Source organism: Epinephelus lanceolatus, chromosome 20, assembly GCF_041903045.1.
Source record: "Epinephelus lanceolatus isolate andai-2023 chromosome 20, ASM4190304v1, whole genome shotgun sequence".
In the NCBI taxonomy this organism is placed as follows: Eukaryota; Metazoa; Chordata; class Actinopteri; order Perciformes; family Serranidae; genus Epinephelus; species Epinephelus lanceolatus.
Genome location: NC_135753.1, coordinates 8,106,166 through 8,129,796, shown reverse-complemented (window position 1 = coordinate 8,129,796; position 23,631 = coordinate 8,106,166). Strand labels below are relative to the sequence as shown.

The 23,631-nt window shown below is 40.0% G+C and overlaps 1 protein-coding gene across 4 annotated transcripts; it reads left to right on the top strand.

Moving 5' to 3' along the window:
• The first annotated feature begins 51 nt into the window (after positions 1-51).
• LOC117264509 (meprin A subunit beta-like) lies at positions 52-23,631 on the top strand. Of its 4 annotated transcripts, none has more exons than XM_033638505.2 (16): positions 52-183; positions 2,957-3,086; positions 3,192-3,219; positions 3,624-3,674; positions 3,764-3,807; positions 8,216-8,291; positions 8,412-8,529; positions 10,956-11,134; positions 13,759-13,977; positions 14,423-14,572; positions 17,117-17,332; positions 18,672-18,928; positions 21,003-21,213; positions 21,312-21,488; positions 21,583-21,839; positions 21,974-23,631. In XM_033638505.2, exons 2-16 carry the CDS (start codon positions 3,045-3,047, stop codon positions 22,013-22,015), a joined length of 2,067 nt encoding a protein of 688 aa, XP_033494396.2. In that variant the 5' UTR covers positions 52-183; positions 2,957-3,044; the 3' UTR covers positions 22,016-23,631. The 4 variants fall into 4 exon arrangements, with proteins under 4 accessions (XP_033494396.2, XP_033494398.2, XP_033494395.2 ...); XM_033638507.2 differs by having other exon boundaries at positions 21,971-23,631; XM_033638504.2 differs by having other exon boundaries at positions 21,583-21,854.

Here is a 23,631-nt window from a genome sequence, read left to right as displayed (position 1 = left end):
AGCATCACATATAAGAGTCAGCAATCATTTGGGTGAAGACAGCATAGACAGTTTAATTTTCACTGTGTAGAGCAGTGTTCCTCTCAGTGAACAGCAGATACATTTCTCTCAGAACATCATCACCTTCCAGGAGAGACGGCCGGCTGAAATCCAGTCTAAAAAGGCATTTAGCAACTTCAGTAGGTAAGAAATGTAGTGGCTCACTTTAATTTTTTATTTGTGCATGAAATGAAATAAGATTTTTAAAAAATACAATAAATTTAAAAAATGCACAGGGGGAATGGAAAATCCTCTCAGGGCTTGTGAACAGAACTAACTTAACATTGACATTAAAGACAGCTGTATATGCTTAACTTACAAACAGACATAATTATTTTCACAATACCCGATAAAAGGAAAAAGAACACTACATTCATGTACTGCACAGGCTTTGTAAGGAGGTGGCTGTGAAGGATGGCAGACGTATAACGTGCAGGATCTTGATATTAGAACCTTGGCCTCGTGTCAAGTCTCCTGTCAGGGGCTTAGGCAACAAAAAAAACACCATAACACAGACTCTTTACTTAGGTTTAGGCAAGATATTGTGGCGGAAAACAAATGATATACATTTTGCTGATACGCTCAGTATCAACATTTTTGTGACTTAAAAATTACGTTAATTCGCAACATTCCTCATTACGTTGATAGAAAATTAGCTCTGCATTACATTTCCTTTAAAACATATATAGCTGTATATAAATGTAATTTCTGGTAAACAGGGCTTCTAATTGAAAACTAGCCAAGGTTTGTTCTATAAAACTGACCATACAACAGATGTGGTGCGGTAACAGTGGCTCTGAGACCTATTTTAGCTTTAAAGGGAAATGGAAAGTGAATTGTGAAATTGAAATACACAAGTACCAATCTGAAGTTCATTTATGTCACATATGTTTAATAACTTTGATAACGGTTTGATAACAAGTAAGTGGAGTGGCCACTTTATTAGGTACACCTATCTTGTATCAGGTTGGACCCAGTTTTGCCTTTAGAACTGCCTTAATTCTTCGTGGCATAGATTCAACAAGGTGTTGGAAACATCCCTGAGATTTTGGTCCATATTGACATGATAGTGTCACATAGTTGCTGCAGATTTGTCAGCTACGCATCCATTATGATCCCATTCCACCACATCCCAAAGGTGCTCTATTGGATTGAGATATGGTGACTGTGGAGGCCATTGGAGTACAGTGAACTCATTGTCATGTTCAAGAAACCAGTTTGAGATGATTTGAGCTTTGTGACATGGTGCGTTATCCTGCTGGAAGTAGCCATCAGAAGATGGGTACACTGTGGTCATAAAGGGATGGGCACAGTCAGCAACAGTACTCCGGTAGGCTGTGGTGTTTAAACAATGCTCAGTTGGTTCTAAGAGGCCCAAAGTGTGCCAAGAAAATATCCCCCACACCATTACACCACCACCACAAGCCTGAACCTATGATACAAGGCAGGATTGATCCATGCTTTCATATTGTTTACATCAAAGTCTGACCCTACCATCTGAATGTTACAGCAGGAATCGAGATTTATCAGACCAGGCGACATTTTTCAATCTTCTATTGTCCAGTTTTGGTGAGCCTGTGTGAATTGTAGCCTCAGTTCCCTGTTGTTAGCTGACAGGAGTGGCACCCGGTGTGGTCTTATGCTGCTGTAGCCCATCTGCTTCAAGATTCGGCATGTTGCTCGTTCAGAGATAGTCTTCTGCATACCTTGGTTGTAAAGAGCTGTTATTTGAGTTACTGTTGCCTTTCCATCATCTTGAACCAGTCTGTTCATTCTCCTCTGACCTCTGGCATTAACAAGGCATTTTCACCCAGAGAACTGCTGCTCACTGGAGATTTTCTCTTTTTCGGACCATCTTCTGTAAACCCTAGACATGGCTGTGTGTGGTTAAGGTTAATGACTTTGAAGATCGGGGTTCGACGACTGGGGAATACCGGTCAGGGCAGGTAACACATATTCAGTCTGGACCCTTAGACAAGGTCAATTATGCCGCTAGCCTCTGGATGAGTAAGGATGAGTCGTGCCGGCTTGGATGTTGTGGTGATTGTGACAAGAGGTGAAGTTAAAGTGGGAGGGGCAGAGGATCGACTCAGATGCAGTTGTCAGGCACACAGCACGTTTTCAATTGAGAATTGATGCCACTGGTTAAATTTAAAAACTTTAGAAAAAAGAGAGAAAGAGCCCGCACACTCTCATTAGGCTCCAAAATTGGAGCCTAATGAGAGTTTTTTTTTTTTTAATTTTTTTTAGAAAAACAAAACTTTTTTCTAAAGTTTTTCATTCAACCCAGAAGTGATGTGCATATATTTCTACATTTTTTTAAATTTAAAAACTAAAAATAAAATTATTGAAACAAACAACATCTGGCCACGTCTGCTGACACGTTTTGTTCAGCAAGAAAAACTTGACAAATAAACACCACTTTTATGTTTTTTGAAGCATAAATGCAAACACCAGAATTAAAATGCTAACAGTCTATGAACAAACTACACTACGGTCACATGACTTAAAGTTGCCACCACAACGAGGTTGTAAAGTCGTGCTCAGTGTGATGATGTTCTATAGTCTCATTTAGCCACTTGTTAGCAACCACCATGTGAAAGAGAGAACAGAACAAAAGTTTCTAAAACTTGTGAAAACCTCAGACCTTATTTCAGAGATCTAACCAAAAAAAACTCACTGACTTTAAGAGGAGGGAACTGGGACTGCTAAAACGTTAACTCATTCTGGGTTTAAGGACTCATTCCTGCGGCACTCTATAGCAACACCACAGGTGGACAGTGAATAGTGGGGTACAAAAAGCTTTAGAAATCAAGGTCTTCGCAGACACTGAACACATATTTGATTTGTGACCTAACATGTTTGCTTGTCCGTACAACTTATGACACTGTCTGTAAATGTCCTTATTATCTGATAGATCATCGGTTATGTTCTAAAACAAAGGAAGAGCATTTCTCCAGGCGCAGCAGGGCTGAGGCAGGTTGAGTGTGTCTGCAGCTGGAGCCATGGCACTCAGGTGCATCATTCTGTTCTATGGCCTTGGACTGGTACCAGTAAACTTTTGCTTTTTTTTGCAACATTAACAGTCATATTATATCTCTAGTGCAAAACATTGACATTGATTATGATGTATTTTCTCATGTATTTACCAGGCAACAGCTAAGCTTACAGGTGATACAGGTGAGTCACATGTTATAAATGTTTCTCATGTTAATTCCTGTCAAAAGGGGGACAAAAACTTGACTTAGGCTGAGGTTAGATACACTCAAAGTGAGAAGATTTCAAATACCCTATGCACTTGAGATCTTTTGGCAGGCTGAAAAAAATCTGTTTTGGCTAAAGGGCTGTCACTCAGAATAATTTAGAAATTCATTTCAAATCTTCAGGCCAGGCACCAGAATTTCAGATTTTTAATTTAAGAATAAATAAGCATTTTAAACATATGCTACCTTTTAAAGTAAACACGTCTCAGGTCTGTGGGACAGGGAGGAACACTTATTGCACATGTACAATAATAATTATGTTAATAAGATACTTCTGTAGTCCCGTTTTTGAGCAGCACCTTATTGATTCTACATCTACAGAAACTGATGTTGATGAAGGTCATGACTGGGACATCTTTGACATCAATGAAGGTTTGTGGACACATTATTGTTTTGCTTTGTTGTATAATCTGTGCATGGTTCTGAGGATTTTCATAAACCGATACGATTTTCTGTTGCAGCTGCAGGGCTGAACCTGCTGGAAGGAGATATCGAACAGGACAAAGTAAGCTGGTGTACACAGGCACCAAAGACTCCAGAGGCTGCTATTACTCTTCAATAATTTCCATATTTGGGCCTATTTGAGTAAGGAGAGACAGATGAATGAAGTAAAGATAATTATTTAATACAGATTAGGGTGTGGAGATTAACAGATTATGTGCTGATCAAGATTTGACAGAAGATTTAGGTGCTTGGACTCCAGAGAGATTTGTAACCACCACACCACCACCAGCCAGTCCAGACACTGGCGGTGGTGGTGGTGGTTGATGACTCTGAGACTGATGGATGATGAGGCTAATGACTCTGAGAAGACTAGGCGCTGATGGAGGTGGAGGAAATGTACAACCACAGCATGAAAGACCTACAGGCAGAAAGAGAAGCATATTTAAACCAAGAAGCAGAGAATGTGTGTCGCCGTGCCATTGGTTAACTGTAATCAGCTGACAGAATGGCAGGGTGAATGGCAGATGGTATGAGGAATAAATTACAGACATAATCGTGCAGAAGTATAGTCCTCCTGACTTAACTTTAGCTGGAGCTTCATTTGTGTCTAAGTATCGGGTGTGTGATGGGACATTTTGAGCACAGAAAAATATCTTTTTGCACACAAATTTTATTTTAGAAAGGTAATGTCCATCCATACTTCCATCGTCACTGATGATCCTTAAAATTTCAAAAAAAATCCAAAAAAAAATCCAAAAATTGGTAGATACATTGTGTTTACATAGATAAGTGAGCAGAACAGGTTTTTGTCTTCTCAGATTAGATTACCATTGCATGATCATTAGTTATGGAATGATATGAAAAAAATCATGTCACGTCTATAGCCAAAATCATTGCAATTCACAATATTATTCCAATAATCCGCAAAATATACTAAGAACATTTAAAATGGCACTAAAACATATAGGGATCATCTAACCCTGCATTTTGTTAGGAACCAAATACTTCTATTGCATCACAGAGAGGACATACATCTTTCTATGCCTCAGCACCAGTGACAGCCATGGTCAACGGCATTATGATTTTGAGTCCTTATGTACATTTGTTCATACGTCACATTCTCTTGAATGCATTGTTTTAAGAACACCTTGAGGGAATCTCCTCAAATTTGGCACAAATGTCCACTTGGACTCAAGAATAACTGGTTAGAATTTGGTGGTCAAAGGGTCAAAGGTCAATGTCACTGTGACCTTACATCTATCTCATTCTCGTGAACGCAATATCTCAAGAAAGCCTAAAGGGAACTTCCTTAAATTTGACACAAATGTTGAGAATTTGTTGGTCAAATGTCACTGTGACCTCACAAGACATATTTTTGGCCATAACTCAAGAATTCATACACTAATTATGACAAAACTTCACACAAATGTCTAATAGGATAACACGATGAAGAGATGACATTTTATTATGCAAAAAGTCAAAGGTCAACTTCACTGTGATGTCACAATGTTCTGCAAAACACTTTTCTGGCCATAACAGAAGGGGAGACATTTGGTCAGATACTGAATTAGTGACACTAATCTTGGGTGTCCAAGATGTGTGTGAAGCGTTCGTGTTTTTGAATATGCAGCTTCTTTGCAGTATTGTCAATGTCAGCTGTCATGGCTACATGACTCTGGACAGACATGGATGTTAAATGTAACTGCAGCTTGACTGGTTCGCAGAGGCACACAACTACAAGGCAGTAATTCTTGCTTTTTTGAGCATCCTTTTAAGTGAAAAAAGGGCAAACAATGTTAAAAAACACACTTTCCAACTATCTGAAATAGTACATATCTCCCTACAGTAGAGCCGGCAGCCATAATCCTATATACACCTTGCATACATTTCCTTATGCCATTAGTGACATCCGGCAGATTTACTGCAGACTTCTAATCAAACGAACACTGCCATGAAGATCCTCTTAATGATATGCCAGTGATGAACGCTCCTTCATCTGTTTATGTCACTTGAAGACATATCTCAGGAGTATAAGGCTTTTTGATTGTTAATTATAACAGCTTGGTTTGGTCTCTTTGTTGCAATTGTTGTTACTATCTTCATGCCTAAATGTTTTTATGATGATGCTGCTAAATGAGGGAATGTGTTGCCTGCTTGATGTAGACTTTACCACATGTTTCTCTGGGCTATATTCAATAATAATATAGTATGTTGTAGCTTATTATTTAGATGCCTGTTGTTTATAGGGCTTTTGGATGGTCTTTGAAATGCATGCAGTAGGCTAATCACAGTGTTACGGTGTTCCTGCAGTGTTGGGAGGATTACTTTTAAAAAGTATTACACTACAGATTACTGAATACATGCCCTAAAATGAACTTTGTAACATTCCATTACTCAAACTAAGTATATAAATACTTTGGATTACTTCAAGAATACTTTACAATAATCTTGCTGAGCTCATTTGTGTGGGTCTGATATTTACATGCCAAAAACACACAACAGTGTCCTGACTGCTGTCTATGGGAAATGCGTCTTGTGAATTTTACACTATGTCCTAACAGCAACCAAATATCGTTCTCTCTTCACACTGAATCTGTTATTAAATGTGCACTTCTGTTACGTCATGTAAACAAACCACATAGGCTACCCATAATAATAATAATAATAATAATAATAATAATAATAATAATCTCTGTTTATAACAGAGTTACAAAGTGCTTTACATGTCAACAATTAAACTAGACAAGACATGAAAACAACAACTTTAATCAGCTCGACTGGAGACGTAACTTTTTCAAAGATGAGCGAGTAGATTTACTGGAAATGACATACTATACAGCTAACAGTTAGAAGGTTGTTATCAGTGATGGTTATTTACCAGAAATGTTCAGCTGTCTGGCGATCTCTCTCCAGCCAGCTGCCACCTTGTTTAGGTTTCTGGGATGGAATGTGAATGCATCTTCATTTGAATTCATGAATCAGCTCCTTGTCCATTGTGGCGCTTTCAAACCAACATGGGTGGATAATAAGACAGTGGGCCCCTGAGCACAGATATGCAAAGGGCCCGCAACCTCTCCTACACAGGAGCAAGACGCACAGACTTTGTGGTGATTTTGCATCTTTCTGTAGTTGTCTTGCATCTTTTTTGTGGGTTTGTCTCCCTTTGTTGTCATTTTGTGTCTGTTTTTGTCATTTTGAGTCTCTTTCTGGTTGATTCATGTTAATTTGATGTTTAAAATTTTGCAAGTAAAGGCCAGGAGAGCCCACTGATGCTTTGGGCCCCTGGGCCTGCAGTAGGCCTGTTCAGTAATTCATCCATGTATCCAACAAAAGCTCAACTTAAGACGCTGTACACATGCCGCTTCTTTTACGTCCTGGAAAACGTGAGGTCAGGCAATGGGCACTACTCTTGTGCCTCTTCTGTGGCAGCTTTCAAGAACACGGCGGCAAAGTAACCTTAACCAGCACTGTATCATAGCCTATTTACCTGAAATCCTGAGTGCAGAGCTGATCTTTGTCCAGGTGTTGTTTGTATGTAGGCCTATCATCCATGGGACAGATGTAAAGCTCTGTCACCTCTGCGCTAAAATAAACAACCTCTTCTCCATATTAATTACAGACTGATATTTACAGATGAAAGAAAAATATCTTTTGGCTGTGATTGGTCGATCTTTGTTACATGACAGGCGGTGCTGAAACATTCCAAAAGTTAAACTGTGTTTATCTCAGGGCAGCTGTTGTGCCCTGAAAATTAGGCGCTTGTGAACTTGTATTCATCATTCCCCAACCCTGTGTGTCTGAAATGTTAGTGCAAAACAACATGAGTGTCTCTTGTATGTTTTGTGGTTTCTTAATTTTGGAGTTTTTGAGGTTACTGTGTATGCAGCCTGTTTTTACAAAGTCATAGATTATAATAAAGTCATATATTGTCCTGTCCCCTGGGATAATAATTTATCCACCATTTACGATATGTAAAAATCTTTTTCTGTCCTCAAAATGCCCCATGGTGCACTAAGAATTAAGACACAACTCCGATTCTGAATTTGAGCTGTATATGCAGGACATAAAGTTGGGTAATTTGAACAGTATTAATGTGACGATAAAACCTTTGAATAATGAAAATAATGCCCATGTAGAGATGTTGTCATTTCAGCATTGAGAGATAATACAACTTCATTGGTCTCAGGTCTCATTTTGTGTCTCATTTTTCAATTGATTGTTTGGAAAGCCACTGAGCAATAATTCCCCTCGTTGACAGGATCAGTTTATACTACTACAAACTAACAGATGGTGAAGTGTTCTAATAGGATGGACTACCTCTTTGGCTTGAAGGTTATCTAATTTACATGGCCGGAACGCAAGCAATTTGAAAACATAAGGTTTAAGTTAGATCACTGAAGAGAGATCGCTCTCTTCTCTTCTTTATTCATCTCTGTTGCATAATGCATTGTTCTCTTCATTCCTATCAGACATTCAGAAACACCATCATAGGAGACAAGTACCGCTGGCCAACAACCGTTCCCTACTACCTAGAGGACAGCCTGGGTAAGACACTGCATTATTATGGAAACTCACATTCACAGTATTTACATTTACAGTATGGTTATGCACCAAATTAGGAGGCTATTTCATCTGTTTCTTTGTGTTACACTTTGTAACATGTAGAGATGAATGCAAAGGGAGTGATCCTGAAGGCATTTGACCAGTACAGACTGAAGACCTGCCTTGACTTCACACCATGGAAAACAGAGAAGAACTACATCTCTGTGTACAAAGGGAGCGGGTGAGCTGCTCTGTTCGCTTCATAAAAATTGTATTACTGGACACAACTATGTCAGTGTTTATTCAAACCATCCTCCCCCATGAAGGCCGTGTAGGTCGTCTGTGCAAGCAGACCATATCTCTGTTCACTGTTAGGTGGCAACCTCTAGTGGCCGTAATAATTATGACAGAAGCAAAGAGGAAAGTCAGGTGATACAGGCAAAGATATCCTGTGACAGTAGTTCTCAGCCAGGAGTCGCAAAGGGAGTTCCAGGGGGTTCCCAGAAAAATGGAGAAATAATTTATTTTTTACTATTTAATTCCCTGTCTACATCTCAGAGGGAAACTTTTTACTGCACTACATTTATTGTCTGCTTTCGATATTTTGTAGACTCAGATCATAAATGCAAAATATCATTAACTAAGAAATAATGATAGATTTTTATAGATTAAATTACCCAGCAGTATATAAAGTCATTAAAATGAGCTCCACCTGTACCAGCTATAACATCAAAGTGATTACTGATGCGCTTGCTGTCTTTTGCACGTTATCACATAAAATGTGCTGCTTGAATGACACAGGGGGCCCAAAATTTGCATTTTTGATCAACTATGTCATTTATGAGAGTTTTAATGCATGACCAAAGTTATACATTATTAGATCCAGGAGTTTTTTTTAGATCTGGGGCCAGAATCTTTTTAGATGGAGGTTCCTGGAGGGAAAGTGACCTAATGTGTATCAAGTTAGGGGTCAAAAGCTGGTCTACAACAAAAGATGACACATTAAAAGTAGCGCTACTGGTATAAGATAGTATACATTTCAAGTCTTCTAAGTGCGCACAGCTGCCCCAACTCATTTGGAAGTGGTGTAAACGTAGAGTGGCTGGATGAAAGCAGATTCAACATAACACAACACTAGATACTGTACATTATGAATGTGATTTTTGCTCCTTATTTTGTAGCTTGTTTTTATCTGTTAGCTTAATATTTGTTCAAGACACGTCTCATGTCTCAGCAACACACTCTCATGAGATTTAGCAACAGCTGATACAATGTTGCACTGGGTTAATGTCAAAGTTAGTTTTCTCCTTATTTGTTTTGGGTTTTTTTTTATATAAACATGCTACTATAGTGTCAGAATGTTCAAAAGACATGTAGCTTGCCAAAAATTGGTCGAAAATTTACCTTGGTGACTATGACGTGAAAGAATCGGTCAGTCTGTGTTCACATTTACTTCTCTCACTGGAGTGAACAGCCTCAGGACCGCCACTCTCCGCCACGGGGCAGTGGCAAAACCCATGTGACAAAGATACAGGAAATGACTCTAAAGTGAGCTGTCTTCTTTCTGAACGGTCGTGTCTAGGTGGTAAGCTTAGATTTGCAAAACTCTCCCAAGCTGTTTGAAACATTCTTGTCTCGCTGTTTTCTATGACAACGCTGTGGTTGCAGTTTGAATAGATTGGGCACAAAAAGCACTTGATTAGGATTAGGTAGAGATAATGGTTTGGGTTAAAATGATCATTGGAAAAATGATGTAACAAATCAAGCTGCAGTTTTTCGTGATTCTAAAGTAACCATCTGGACACAACCTTTCTGAATCATCTGTGACGTAGTATGAAGCGCAACAAAGTCTGTGCAGGGATGAGGTCGGGATGGAAGGGTGGGTCAAACAAACAAGGGACTTTCACTTAGTCAACACTGAGTTATTTTAAGTTAAGCACAAAACCCTGATATAAATCATTTTAAAACTTTAAACCTAACTAAGTAACTGACTGTTTCACAACATTAACCTCTTGATTAAACCTGTGACTGTTAACAGTTACATATATGTCATTTTGGGAAACACAGGAAAATGACCTATTCTGCCGTTTAGGTATGAGGATGGGTTTGCTTTGGTTGTTTTGGTTTTACAGCACACGCCTTACACATTACCTGCCCAGTAGACAAAGTTAGCCACCAGCAAGTGAATGAGGTGTCAGGTAGAGCAATATTTTTCTCAGGGGTTGATAGAGACCTTATCAGAGCTAAAATAAATAAAGAAATAAAAAAGAGTGAATATTGGACTTGTAGTTGTTGGGTGACAACAAACAGGATTACCAATAAATCCTAATTTTGTTCCGTGTTCCAAAAATTGGATATTATTTCTATGTGGAGTGCAGGGCTCTATGACAGCTTGACAGTCTAACGCAAAGGGACGGGGCTTAGCAAAGGGTCAATTGGCTAAAACAAAGTGTATTTTACTGCTTTAAGCCACAGAGAATTTCAATAAAAACCTAATAAATATGCAGCATTAATTCAAGTATAATGTACTGTTAGTTTAGGTTTTTGCACAAATAGTCTTCTGACACTGAGGCCAGTTCTGAACTAAAGCTTTTGAATGCTGACCTTCTCCTGCAGCTTAAAAGACCACTCATTAAAAAGTGTGTGTCACTTCCCCCCTCTGTATAGATGCTCCTCCCATGTAGGCAACCAGCGTGTGGGGAAGCAGCAGCTGTCCATTGGTAAAAACTGTGATACTCTAGGAATTGTTGAGCATGAGTTCCTGCACGCTCTGGGCTTCTGGCACGAGCAGTCCAGAGCTGACCGTGATGATTACATCACCATCATGTGGGGAAACATCAAATCAGGTAACATTGATCAATGATCGGTGAATCTTTATGTAGAAACTTCAGACATTGAGCACGGTTACATGCGCACAATAATCAGATAACTGGGAATAATCAGGTAATGGTAATAATCCGATTTGACATGTTTACGTGCACTTCAATAATCTGATAATCAGAAAAACCTGGTTTACATGATTCAGTCCTTCAGTTGGATTTCTCCTCAAGTACATGACATAAAACTCAAACTTCCTGTTACAGTAGGTACTCATATCCTTGAAAAACCTTGAAAAGTACGCAAGTCATATATTTGCAAAATAAAGCACTCATGCTGACAGCTTATATTCTTACAGTACTGTTTGTTTTTATCATTAACAAATACATGGAGCCAATTTTATACTTTGGGTAGATTCGGAGTAAAAGTACTGCAAAGAGCAATATATAAGTGTATTGTACAGTACAGGCCAAAAGTTTGGACACACCTTCTCATTCAATGCATTTTCTTTATTTTCATGACTATTTACATTGTAGATTCTCACTGAAGGCATCAAAACTATGAATGAACACATGTGGAGTTATGTACTTAACAAAAAAAGGTGAAAAAACTGAAAACATGTTTTATATTCTAGTTTCTTCAAAATAGCCACCCTTTGCTCTGATTACTGCTTTGCACACTCTTGGCATTCTCTCCATGAGCTTCAAGAGGTAGTCACCTGAAATGGTTTTCCAACAGTCTTGAAGGAGTTCCCAGAGGTGTTTAGCGCTTGTTGGCCCCTTTGCCTTCACTCTGCGGTCCAGCTCACCCCAAACCATCTGGATTGGGTTCAGGTCCGGTGACTGTGGAGGCCAGGTCATCTGCCGCAGCACTCCATCACTCTCCTTCTTGGTCAAATAGCCCTTACACAGCCTGGAGGTGTGTTTGGGGTCATTGTCCTGTTGAAAAATAAATGATCGTCCAACTAAATGCAAACCGGATGGGATGGCATGTCGCTGCAGGATGCTGTGGTAGCCATGCTGGTTCAGTGTGCCTTCAATTTTGAATAAATCCCCAACAGTGTCACCAGCAAAACACCCCCACACCATCACACCTCCTCCTCCATGCTTCACAGTGGGAACCAGGCATGTGGAATCCATCCGTTCACCTTTTCTGCGTCTCACAAAGACACAGCGGTTGGAACCAAAGATCTCAAATTTGGACTCATCAGACCAAAGCACAGATTTCCACTGGTCTAATGTCCATTCCTTGTGTTTCTTGGCCCAAACAAATCTCTTCTGCTTGTTGCCTCTCCTTAGCAGTGGTTTCCTAGCAGCTATTTGACCATGAAGGCCTGATTGGCGCAGTCTCCTCTTAACAGTTGTTCTAGAGATGGGTCTGCTGCTAGAACTCTGTGTGGCATTCATCTGGTCTCTGATCTGAGCTGCTGTTAACTTGCGATTTCTGAGGCTGGTGACTCAGATGAACTTATCCTCAGAAGCAGAGGTGACTCTTGGTCTTCCTTTCCTGGGTCGGTCCTCATGTGTGCCAGTTTCGTTGTAGCGCTTGATGGTTTTTGCGACTCCACTTGGGGACACATTTAAAGTTTTTGCAATTTTCCGGACTGACTTACCTTCATTTCTTAAAGTAATGATGGCAACTCCTTTTTCTTTAGTTAGCTGATTGGTTCTTGCCATAATATGAATTTTAACAGTTGTCCAATAGGGCTGTCGGCTGTGTATTAACCTGACTTCTGCACAACACAACTGATGGTCCCAACCCCATTGATAAAGCAAGAAATTCCACTAATTAACCCTGATAAGGCACACCTGTGAAGTGGAAACCATTTCAGGTGACTACCTCTTGAAGCTCATGGAGAGAATGCCAAGAGTGTGCAAAGCAGTAATCAGAGCAAAGGGTGGCTATTTTGAAGAAACTAGAATATAAAACATGTTTTCAGTTATTTCACCTTTTTTTGTTAAGTACATAACTCCACATGTGTTCATTCATAGTTTTGATGCCTTCAGTGAGAATCTACAATGTAAATAGTCATGAAAATAAAGAAAATGCATTGAATGAGAAGGTGTGTCCAAACTTTTGGCCTGTACTGTATATAAACTTGTCACACAAAGTGCATAACATATAAGTAAGATAAAATAAAAGTGACAATTTAAACACTGAGAATATAAAAATATATTATTTTATGTAAAATCTTTATCTGAAAGGAAACAAAAGCTGTCAGATTAACGTAGTGGAGTAGAAAGTACAATATTTCCCTCTAAAATGTAGTGGAGTGGGAGTATAAAATAGCAAAACCCAAAAGAAACCAGATTAAAGGGTATACATGCACTGAATAATCTGACTATTGGGGAAAAAGCTAGGTGTGTTTATCTGATTTCTCATAATCAGATAATGGCTTTTATCCGATAAAGCCTATCGGATTATGCTGTTTACATGACCACTTGAATAATCAGGTAACTCCAGAAATCAGATAATGATCGGTTTATTAGTGTGCATGTAAACGCGCTCAATGAATGAAAGTATTTATTATCTCCTGTGTTTTTCTCCAAATACATGCCTTCTATCTGAATACATTTTTACAATAGAGGGGAAGTAGTTTGCTGTACTGTTGGTCCATCTAGTCTTGTTAAAAAACAAAAACTGCATTCCCCAGGTGAAGAGCACAACTTCATAAAATACAATGACACAGTGTCCAGCGCGCTCGGCGTTCCCTACGACTACGGCTCTGTCATGCACTACGCCAAGACATCCTTCAGCATCAGCTCCAAGCCCACCATCGTCACCAAGAACCCCCAGTTCATGGATGTGATTGGTCAGAAGATGGGGCTCAGTGCTAGTGACCTAACCAAGCTCAACCGTCTTTACAACTGCAGTGAGTCATGTCAACCCGTCATTGTGTTCATCAAACAATAAATCAGACAACTTGCACTTTGAGTGTTTGAACAATCCATAAACTAAATCACCTCATAAAATAAAATATATTTTAATCCCACAGAGGTAAAAGACAGGTCAGAGTTTATCTTGCAGGAGATGATGATAATAGATATCAATAATCTTTGACAATAACCTCTAATTCATCAAACCTCACAACCTCAATGATCATTTATTTATCATCACAGCCTCTCTTATCAAGAAAGTTTTCATTGTCTTTCTGCCGAGGGTTGCCAGATCTTGCCTGTTTCATGTTCTTCTGGGTCCAGATTAACTTCTGTTGACGATGTAACCATATTTGTGTGGTGGCATTTTTGCTCTCTACATGCAGTACCTTCCCTTCAGTTATCAAGCACTGCATTGAAGTGTCTGTTTCCTCTCCGCAGCCAAGTCTTCTACCTTTGTGGACAGCTGTGACTTTGAGGAGGAGAACATTTGTGGGATGATTCAGGCTCCTGGCCACGCAAAGTGGGAACGACGTAGTAGTGCCCGTGGAGGGCCTAAGACTGACTTCTCCAACATGGGACAGTGCAAAGGTGACAGTCAATCACAACAAATGTTTGTTATGGAGTTGGACCTTTTATAATGTCCTGGACATTCCTTTTAAAATCTACTGTAGACTCCAACAAAGCATTCTGATAGAGCGGTTCTTAAGATATTGTACGAATTAGTGCCCCACAAATAACTTTTTCGTACTAAACATACAGTTACATATCTTATGTAAAGTTATGAAGGTTAGGTTTAGGAAAGTAAAGTTACTGAGGTTAGGTTTAGGAAAATACCTTGAAATGACTCAGGGGCAACCTCTAGGTCACCTGGTGGAGTGTGTGCCCCATATAGGTTATGTCCTTTGCAGCAGCACACGTTCGATTCTGACCTGCTGCCCTTTGCTGCATATCATCCCCCCTCCCTCCCACCTTTCCTATCTATCTACAGATGTCTTATCATTAAGGGCAAAAGTGCCCAAAAATAATCTAAAATAAAATGACTCAAAGTTCACACCGTTCCAAACATATGACTCCAGGGGAAAGTCTGGGGGGAAAGTCCAGGTTTTTGTGACCCATCCACCAGCCTAACTTTACTTGTTTACTCCTGTCAGTGCATTGGTCATGTGATCGCAGCCTTTCGAAACATCTGGGATATGTATGAATTTGGCTGCGTTATTTTTTGCAGGGAATCACACAAACTGTGAGAACAGCCTGACTCCGAACACTTCCAGGATACCAAATATGTTACGAAATATCCAGAACTCTCAATTTTAGGGAAGTAGTAACCCAGTCTCATTCCCAACACGTCAAACACTGACTCTTGGTCAGTGGCCTTTCAGCCTCAGAGACACGTGCACATTTTTGAGTGGTGGAATGGGATGCGACAGGCAGCCGCATTTCTTGATGCTCTGGGCAACTACCATAGTATAAAGAGCAAGAAAGTCCACATAGGGTGGGTGGGAGTGGAGATGGATGGGTCAAACAAACTCCAGACTTTCACCTGGGAGACCACTATTTGTGTCCCTTGTGAAACCAAAAGTTGATCAAGTTGTTTTAGTAACAATGTAGTGTGCTAGTATTGGTATCATACAATACCAGTTACATCATGTGAGTAACAAATGTTACTAATGGTGGCAGCACGGTGGTGCAGTGGTTAGCATTGTGGCCTGACAGCAAGAGGGTTCCTGATTTGAATCCAGGGTGGGTGATTCGAATCCAGGGTGGGGAAGCCCTTCTATGTAGAGCTTGCATGTTCTCCCCATGTCAGTGTGGGCCTTCTCTGGGTACTCTGGCTTCGTCCAACAGACCAAAGACATGCAATTTAATTGGTGACCCACTGAGGTAGGTGTGAATTTGAGTGTGAATGGTTGTCTGTCTCTGTATGTTGGCCCTGCGATAGTCTGTCGACCTGTCCAGGGTGTACTCCACCTCTTGACCAGTGTCAGCTGGGATATGCTCCAACCCCCCCACAACCCCCAACAGGAAAAGTGGTTACGGAAAACGAATGAATTAATAAATAAATAAGGTTTTCTTCTAAACCTAACTGCATGCTTTTGTTGCCTAACCTTAAGTAAGTAAAGCTGAAAATGAGTTTTTTTTTCCTACAATCTAATTAAATTTTTATGACAGACTTTATGCATGTAACGAGTAGAAACTGTATTTCCTGTGAAAACAATTCTTTTTCATGTTCATACTTGGTGTGTTGTGCTTGAAGATATTTAAAAACAAAAAGGTGCCTGAAGTGATTTTATAACATGACCTGTACAAAACATAAGCTGGCAGTAAACACAATGATTGTTGTTTGAAGGTAAATATAAATTCATAAACTTACAAATTTGAAATGTATATAACACTTTTCATACAAACTTGTAGCCCAAAGTGCTTCACATGTCAAAATTGAAACACAAAATTAAACAAAAAAAAAAAGCCCAGATGCCTGAAGATTTCACAGAGCAACACATTTCAGAGGTATCAGTGTGTCTTAAGTGACGTCGTATATGAGCTGACCCGGTCACTGTGGAGGTGGAGGGAACCACAGCAGCTTGACATTGCTGTGTTTCTGGTGGCTTTCTAGGCTTCAAACACATATTTTTTAAATTAAGATATCAGTCTTTAATTTCCTTTTAAAAATACAGCTCACTTTTCTAGTGACTAGAGGCAGTAAGTTTCACGATTCAGTGATTTCATCAGTTCTTTTAAGGGACACAAGGAAAATCTTACAAAAAAGTAATGTAAGTAAACCTTAGTGATATGGCTGGACAAAAGACAATTAAAACTTAATATATAAGTAAAACAAAAAACACTGATTTAGTACTATTTTATCATAGTACTGATTTAATAGATATAATTTACAGCGTGTTTCCTTCATTGCTTGTTAAAAAAAGCTGAGACATAATTCTGAGATTTACTGTTGCTCATACTAAGCTACAAGGCTACCCACAAAACTCTGAGTCACTCATAGTGCAGGCAGTAGGACCTGGAGGAGACTTTGCTGAATTGACAATGATAAAGCCAGTCCTTGGATATGGTACCATAAAATATAACACGACAAACTTCTGAGGCCCAACATTACTGAACTGTTGTCTCCTTCAGGAAAAGGCTACTTCATGCACTTCCGCACAGCCTCTGCTACATGTGGTGCCCGTGCTTTCCTGGAGAGTCGTTGGCTTTACCCCAAACCTGGTGCCCAGTGTCTGCAGTTCTTCCTTTATAACAGCGGGGCAGCTGATGATGTTCTCAATATCCAGGTGCGACAGTATGACAAGGCCAACCCCAGCGGTAAACTAAAGCTCTTCAAGAGAATTTCAGGTAACAAATGAAATATTACATGTTGTGTGTGATGTACAGTGTTGTTATCATTAAAGCCTCTCTATGCACAATTTGGAAGTTTGTGACATCAGCGGCTCAGAGCAACACTTTGACTGCCCCTGTGTTCACCTGCAGTCCCTCATTTTTCAACAACATCCTTCACGAATGTTATCAGACCATTAAATGGCCGTTATCAGTTGTTGTCACTACCATTAAAGTGCTTCAAATGGGGCAAAGTGAACCTACCAGTAGGCCAGAATGTGCACATCAAAAGCTATGAAATGGTTGTAGTAACAGTTCTCAACCCAAAGCCCAACAGGCTGCACTGTGACAGGTCAATTAGGGCTCGAGCTGGGTTTTTTCTTTTAATAAATAAAAAATATTGAATAAGTGAGCACCCTGTGTGGCATCAAATCTGGCAGGTAGTGAAGGAGAGAAAGCAGCCAGGCTCAGTCCTAGGCTCTCTGTCCTTCCTCCGGGCCAGAGCAGAGAGCTTCTCTTGTGGGGAAATACAGCGTGGAGATTCAGTGATCCACCAAGCTGATCCCTTTTCTGCCACACAGCCGGTGTGTCCCAGCCATTACAGACCGACCAGTGCTTTTTGGAGGGTTTCGTTTGGTCAGGCTCAGGCTTAGGGTCAGTATTTTATGTGATGATATCAGACAGGCCAGTTTTGGGCTTCAACCCACACGAGTTGGTTTGGTTCATGTTATAATTTTACTTTAGAGCTCTAGTTACAGTTTTGTTAGATTTCACTTTAAGGTTTATGTGCTAAAACTACAGGTCAGGTTAAGGAAGAGATCGTGGTTTGGATTCAATTAAGTACAACTGTTTTGACCTAAGGTATGTAACATAAATTTAATTAGTCATGTCAGTTCAAAAATTCAGCATGAACTCCTGGTTTCACAAGGGGCAGAAACAGCCAGGGTCAGAGGGTAACAGAACACAAGTAACAGCGTTATGTATTCAAAATACAAAACATGAGTATCTGTATTCCATTACAATTTTAATTGCTGGTATTCAGAATACAGCTACTGTCTTTTGAAGAGATTGGTTTTTGTTTTATGACATTATATCTATGGCCACTAGAGGTCACCACTAAGAGTAAATATAAATAGAGAAGATAGGACATTATACCTCAAATCTATGCCCCTGACAACTGATAATGACCATTAAATGGACTGATAACACTCAAAGCATGTATCAAACAAAAACAAATATAATATATAGTAAGAATAGATCAGCTCAGGTCAAATCAAGAACTCAAATATTTTACCTACAACCCCAACCATGGTTTTAAATTAGTGTTTCATCTCTGTTTTATCTGTGCTCTTTACAGGAGGTGTCAAGGGCTCCTGGGAACTGCATAACATCAATCTGAATATGACACAGAAGGCCCGTGTGGTTTTTGAGGGTGTGAGGGGAAAGAAACCCTCAAAAGGAGGTTTCTCTTTGGATGACATTAACCTGTCATCCACCAAGTGTCCCCAACACACCTGGCACATCCGCAACATTACAGGCCTGCTAGCCACCACACCAGCAGGAGAAAAATTGTACAGCCCTCGCTTTCTGTCACCAGCTGGTTACTCCTTCCAGGTAATGCCTTTTAAATATCTGATTCTCTCGATGCTGAAGAAATCCAAAGCTTGACACACCTATTGTAGTTCTAGTTGCTATAATTGAACAACATCTGTTCTGAGGAGGTGTTACGTTAATGGTCAATGAACTAAAATTACTAACACATGCTTGTACAGTACTTTAAAGTTACAATGTGTAATTTACGTGGTTGTTTATTAGCAAATATCAACTATTGCTTTCATAAATATATATTTGCTAAAGTGTAATGCAATTCACATACAAATGGAAGCTTTCTCATAGGCTCAGAATGATTTCTCTACATATACACAGGCAGGGTGCGGTCTGCTGGAGGCTGCCTTTTTGCGTCGCCATATTTGAATACAGTGGCCGAAAGGGATATACATGCTTCGCCTTTCGTTAATGGTCAAGGTGAAGGTGAAGATCAATCCGGGGCGCTTCTGCGTGAACCTGCTTTGTACTTTTATGATTCTGTCACATTTTAAATGGATCGAGGATCACACATATGTTTTGCCCCGTAAGAGGGAAACCACGCCATCACATAAAAGAAAAAGATCAGATAAGCGAGGGCGGGACAAAACGCGAGTGTTGGTGTTGCTTATTCCAGTGGTGGAAAGAACTCCTGAAGGAAAAGGATTTCACAAGGGATGCGGAGGTTGCCTGCTTTCTGCTAGACAGGTAATTCAATCTGATATTTTAAAATCATTTGCCGCACTGTGCCATGACTATCACATATAAAACGTGTTATTTTAGCATTACTGTGTTAACGGTTGCTCGCGTTACCAAAACAATTAGAAATAAAACACTCCTAACATATATCTCACAGATAACCTATATCTCACTGGTAAGCTATAACATATCGTAACATGGTTTAGATTGCTAAATAAATATTCACCTCGTTGCTAGGTACTCCTGAAAAACTCAAAAAACCAGTGCAAGGCTTTTTGTCCTACAAGGCCACCGTTACTTACCCGATGGGAGGGGTGAGCGAGTGAGCGCGGGTGAGCGCTGCAATCTAGAATTTGACCGCTGATGTCACTGTTACTCACCATTTTTACACACTGAGGCTTTAACATTACTTATTCTCTATAAGCAGATGGCATGGCAAAGTTAGCCGAAGGATACAATTATTATGACTGCGCCTGCTTTTCAAAATAATGTGTTAACAAAGGGTATGACATGACGTCACAGAGCTACTGATGATGGAGTTTCAAAAATATGAACTTATATAAAACTTCACTTTGGTCTTTGACCTGTCAGAAGTACATACTATGCTATTGAAAACTGTTTCAAAGGACATGAAGCTGTTTCTCACATTCATAATATCTCATGTCTGCATGTAATGCACGACTTGGTGAGAGCAGTGAAAATATCGGACCTATTTCGGTGCATATTTCAGCACCACGGACAGCGAGCGGACGTTTAATTATCATTAGTCATGTGTTTAACTTCACAGAAAATAAAGAAAATAAATTAATTACAAGCCCATTTCTAGAAGATAACCAAGGGGTCCGGTGTATGAAACACAGTAAAACAAAGGCCAATCTGGTACAATACTGTATAGGCGAATTTATTGGAGTGTCTCCAGAGACCGAAAATACAAGCTTAACATGCCGACATGAAGAAAAAAAACCCAATCAGACAGGCTTCAAGACATCATTTAGACAGGCTGTCTAACACACAGATACGGTAACTCACATAACTCATAACTCACGGAGGAGCGAAGTGGCAAACAATTTGATTCAATAACACTCGTATTCACTGATGAGCATATTACTGACCTATTTAAGTGCAATACAATGAAAACAACCAGCCAGTGCGCCTCCAGTAAGATGACTACAGAACCTCTCTCTTTTTTTCTCCCAATTCCAAGGTATGGCAGCTGCCATACCTTGCCATACCTAAATGACGCCTATGAAGCAATGACTGGTGCACAAAAGTGGAAGTCTTGGCTAATATCAGTTTCAAGCATATCTAATGTCTAAAATGGATCCCATGAAATGCCACCAGAGGCTGAATTTGTCATCAGACTAATAGCCGATGGGATTGCTTCATACTGCTTTGTGATCTGTAGGTAGGTGTGTACATGAACGGAACAAGTGACCATCCAGGGTACTTGGCCACCTTCTTCCACCTGACTTCAGGCCCCAATGACTACAAACTCAAGTGGCCATGTCCGTGGCAGCAGGCAACTCTGGCCCTGATGGATCAGCAATCTGACATCAGACAGCAAATGAACATGCACAAAATGCTCACCACTGACCCCGACATGAAGTTCTCTGATGGTAAGAGAACTGGGGATAACTTTTAGTGTACCAAGCTGGATTCACCTCTTATTGCTGTTGGTCAAAGAGAGATTGACAGTTCACCTGTTTCTTCACAGGCACTGAGTACTTCTGGGATAATCCCAGGAAAGTGGGCTCTAAAGTGTGTGAGTCTGATGGCAGCTTTTACTATCGAGGCCCAGGCTACGGAACGACTGCCTTCATCAGCCACAGCAGACTAAAGAGCAGAAACTTCATCAAAGGAGACGATGCCTTCTTCCTCTTCAGTCTGGAAGGTGTGGAGTCAGACAGGACCAAGATATCACACACAACCGTACTGTATATAATCCTGTCTCTGAAACGTCACAGTTGTTATCTGTTTGTCCTCAGATATATCTGATCTGTTGGTATCTCAGCCTCTTCCCCGCTCTGCAGTCCGACCTGATGCAGGTCTGATGAAGGCTGCAGACCAAGGTGCTCTGCAGGCAGCTGCTAATAATCCCATGCTGCTTACAGCTGTGGCAACATCTGTGGCAACAGCCATGTTGGTGGTTTGTGTGCTGATCATAGGGAACACCTGGGGGATGAGGAGGAGGAGACAGCAGATCGACAAGGTGGCGATCCTACAGGATATACCTGGATTCATGGTATTAAACATTAGGGTCAGCACTAGTTCATATCATAGAAATTATTTACTGTGCTAATGCAAACTGAAGCAAACTGTCATGTTCTTAGTTTGTGTTTAAAAGATCTGTTCTAAATATGTTTTTCATTACAGTAGCAGCCATCCCAACATTTTACATCTCCTCTCACCACTCCATGATGTCCCGGTTAAAGGAATCTATCTATCATATTTTCAACCCACTTTGGATCAAACTACGCCCACCTCCACAAGACGAAGGTGGGCAACCAGATGTCAAGGACTGATCACTGGCTGTCAGCCTACTGCTAGCCAGCCCTCTGCACAATGCACCTACAGCCCCTCCATTTTTATGCTCCAATTTATGGTGGAAATGTTTTTATTTACATCAAGGAAAACACAAAATTCAGGTGTCAGGTAACAATTCAAAATATAAAGATATAATGTATTATAATACAGTAAGGCTCTCAGACATTCTGTATTGCTTTCAAATATTTACTCAATTGCAGCTCAACTTTTCTCATTTAATGTTATCACTGCTGAGTCAACACACATGTAGGCATGATTTACTCAGTCCTCCTTTGTGTCTTTTGTGTTGGATAAGTAACCTATGCAAGTAAGATATGCATGTGGCACCTTTTCACATTATTGATAGATTAATTCATTAAAAACACCTGGATTTCAATAGCTCATCTGTGCTACAGCAAGGTTTCTGCTTATGTTTAAAACTTCAGAACAAACTCCAGACTGTCACACAGGAGGCAGCTGTTCATTTTGCATGTGAATTTTAAGCCCAAACCATGATGTTTTTTTGTCTCAACCTAACCACATGCTTTTGTTGCCAAAGCCTGAGGAAATCAATCTGACAACGAAGTGTTTTACCTACATTGTCAGTTTAGTTTAAAAATTTGTATGTATTTAAAGAGCAGAACTGTACATTTCCTGTGAAAATGTAGGTATAAGACACAATACATGTAACAAGTATAAATTGACATGCTGTACATGAACATCCAAAACAGATGCAGAAGGGTGCATCATATTTTGACGTGTGTCTACTGGCAAAGCAGTGAAAGAGACATCTGTAAACCAATGGATACAGTTTTCAAGCATCACATCCCCTGCAAATGATTTGTTTAAATATCAGGATTTGATTGATTCAGTCCGATTTCAAGAGTGTAGAGGGACTGCATGCTTAAATAATTTTATTCCCCTTGAAGTTAGCGCAGGTCTAAACTGGAAGTTAGCTGCTCTGATAGGAAAGTTTCTAGTGCACCTGCTCTATGGGCCCAATGATGCGAAAGCTCCAGGTTATCTTACAAATGGAAGTCGAACATTTTTGGCCTCTTGCGCCACTGACCAACATTCATAGGAATGATTGGGGCTCCACTGCTAATACTGTATCCAGGTCTCTTTATACATCCATTGTAAGAATGCGTCTGTCACAGAAAGTCTCCTATAGTATGTCACATGTGTGAAAGGGCATTCAGATCTCAATCTTTAAACATTGTCTGGAGTTCATATGAGAAAACAGCTTGGTTAGGATGGGAAATGTAGTTTTTAATTCATACTACACGAAACAGCCAGGTGTAAGTACTTTTGATTCCAACTAGCTCAAATGTTTAAAAATAGCAAAGTTTCTTTATCAAAAAGTGGGGATGCAAAAACACACCTTCGCTCCCTAGTGGGGGTGCAACTGCTCTGTTTGCTCCAATGTTCAGGCACTTTTGTCTACTACTTGTTTTTATGTTTTATTTGAAATTATGTTTGAAATAAAATCTCCAAGAGTATGCATATTAAAA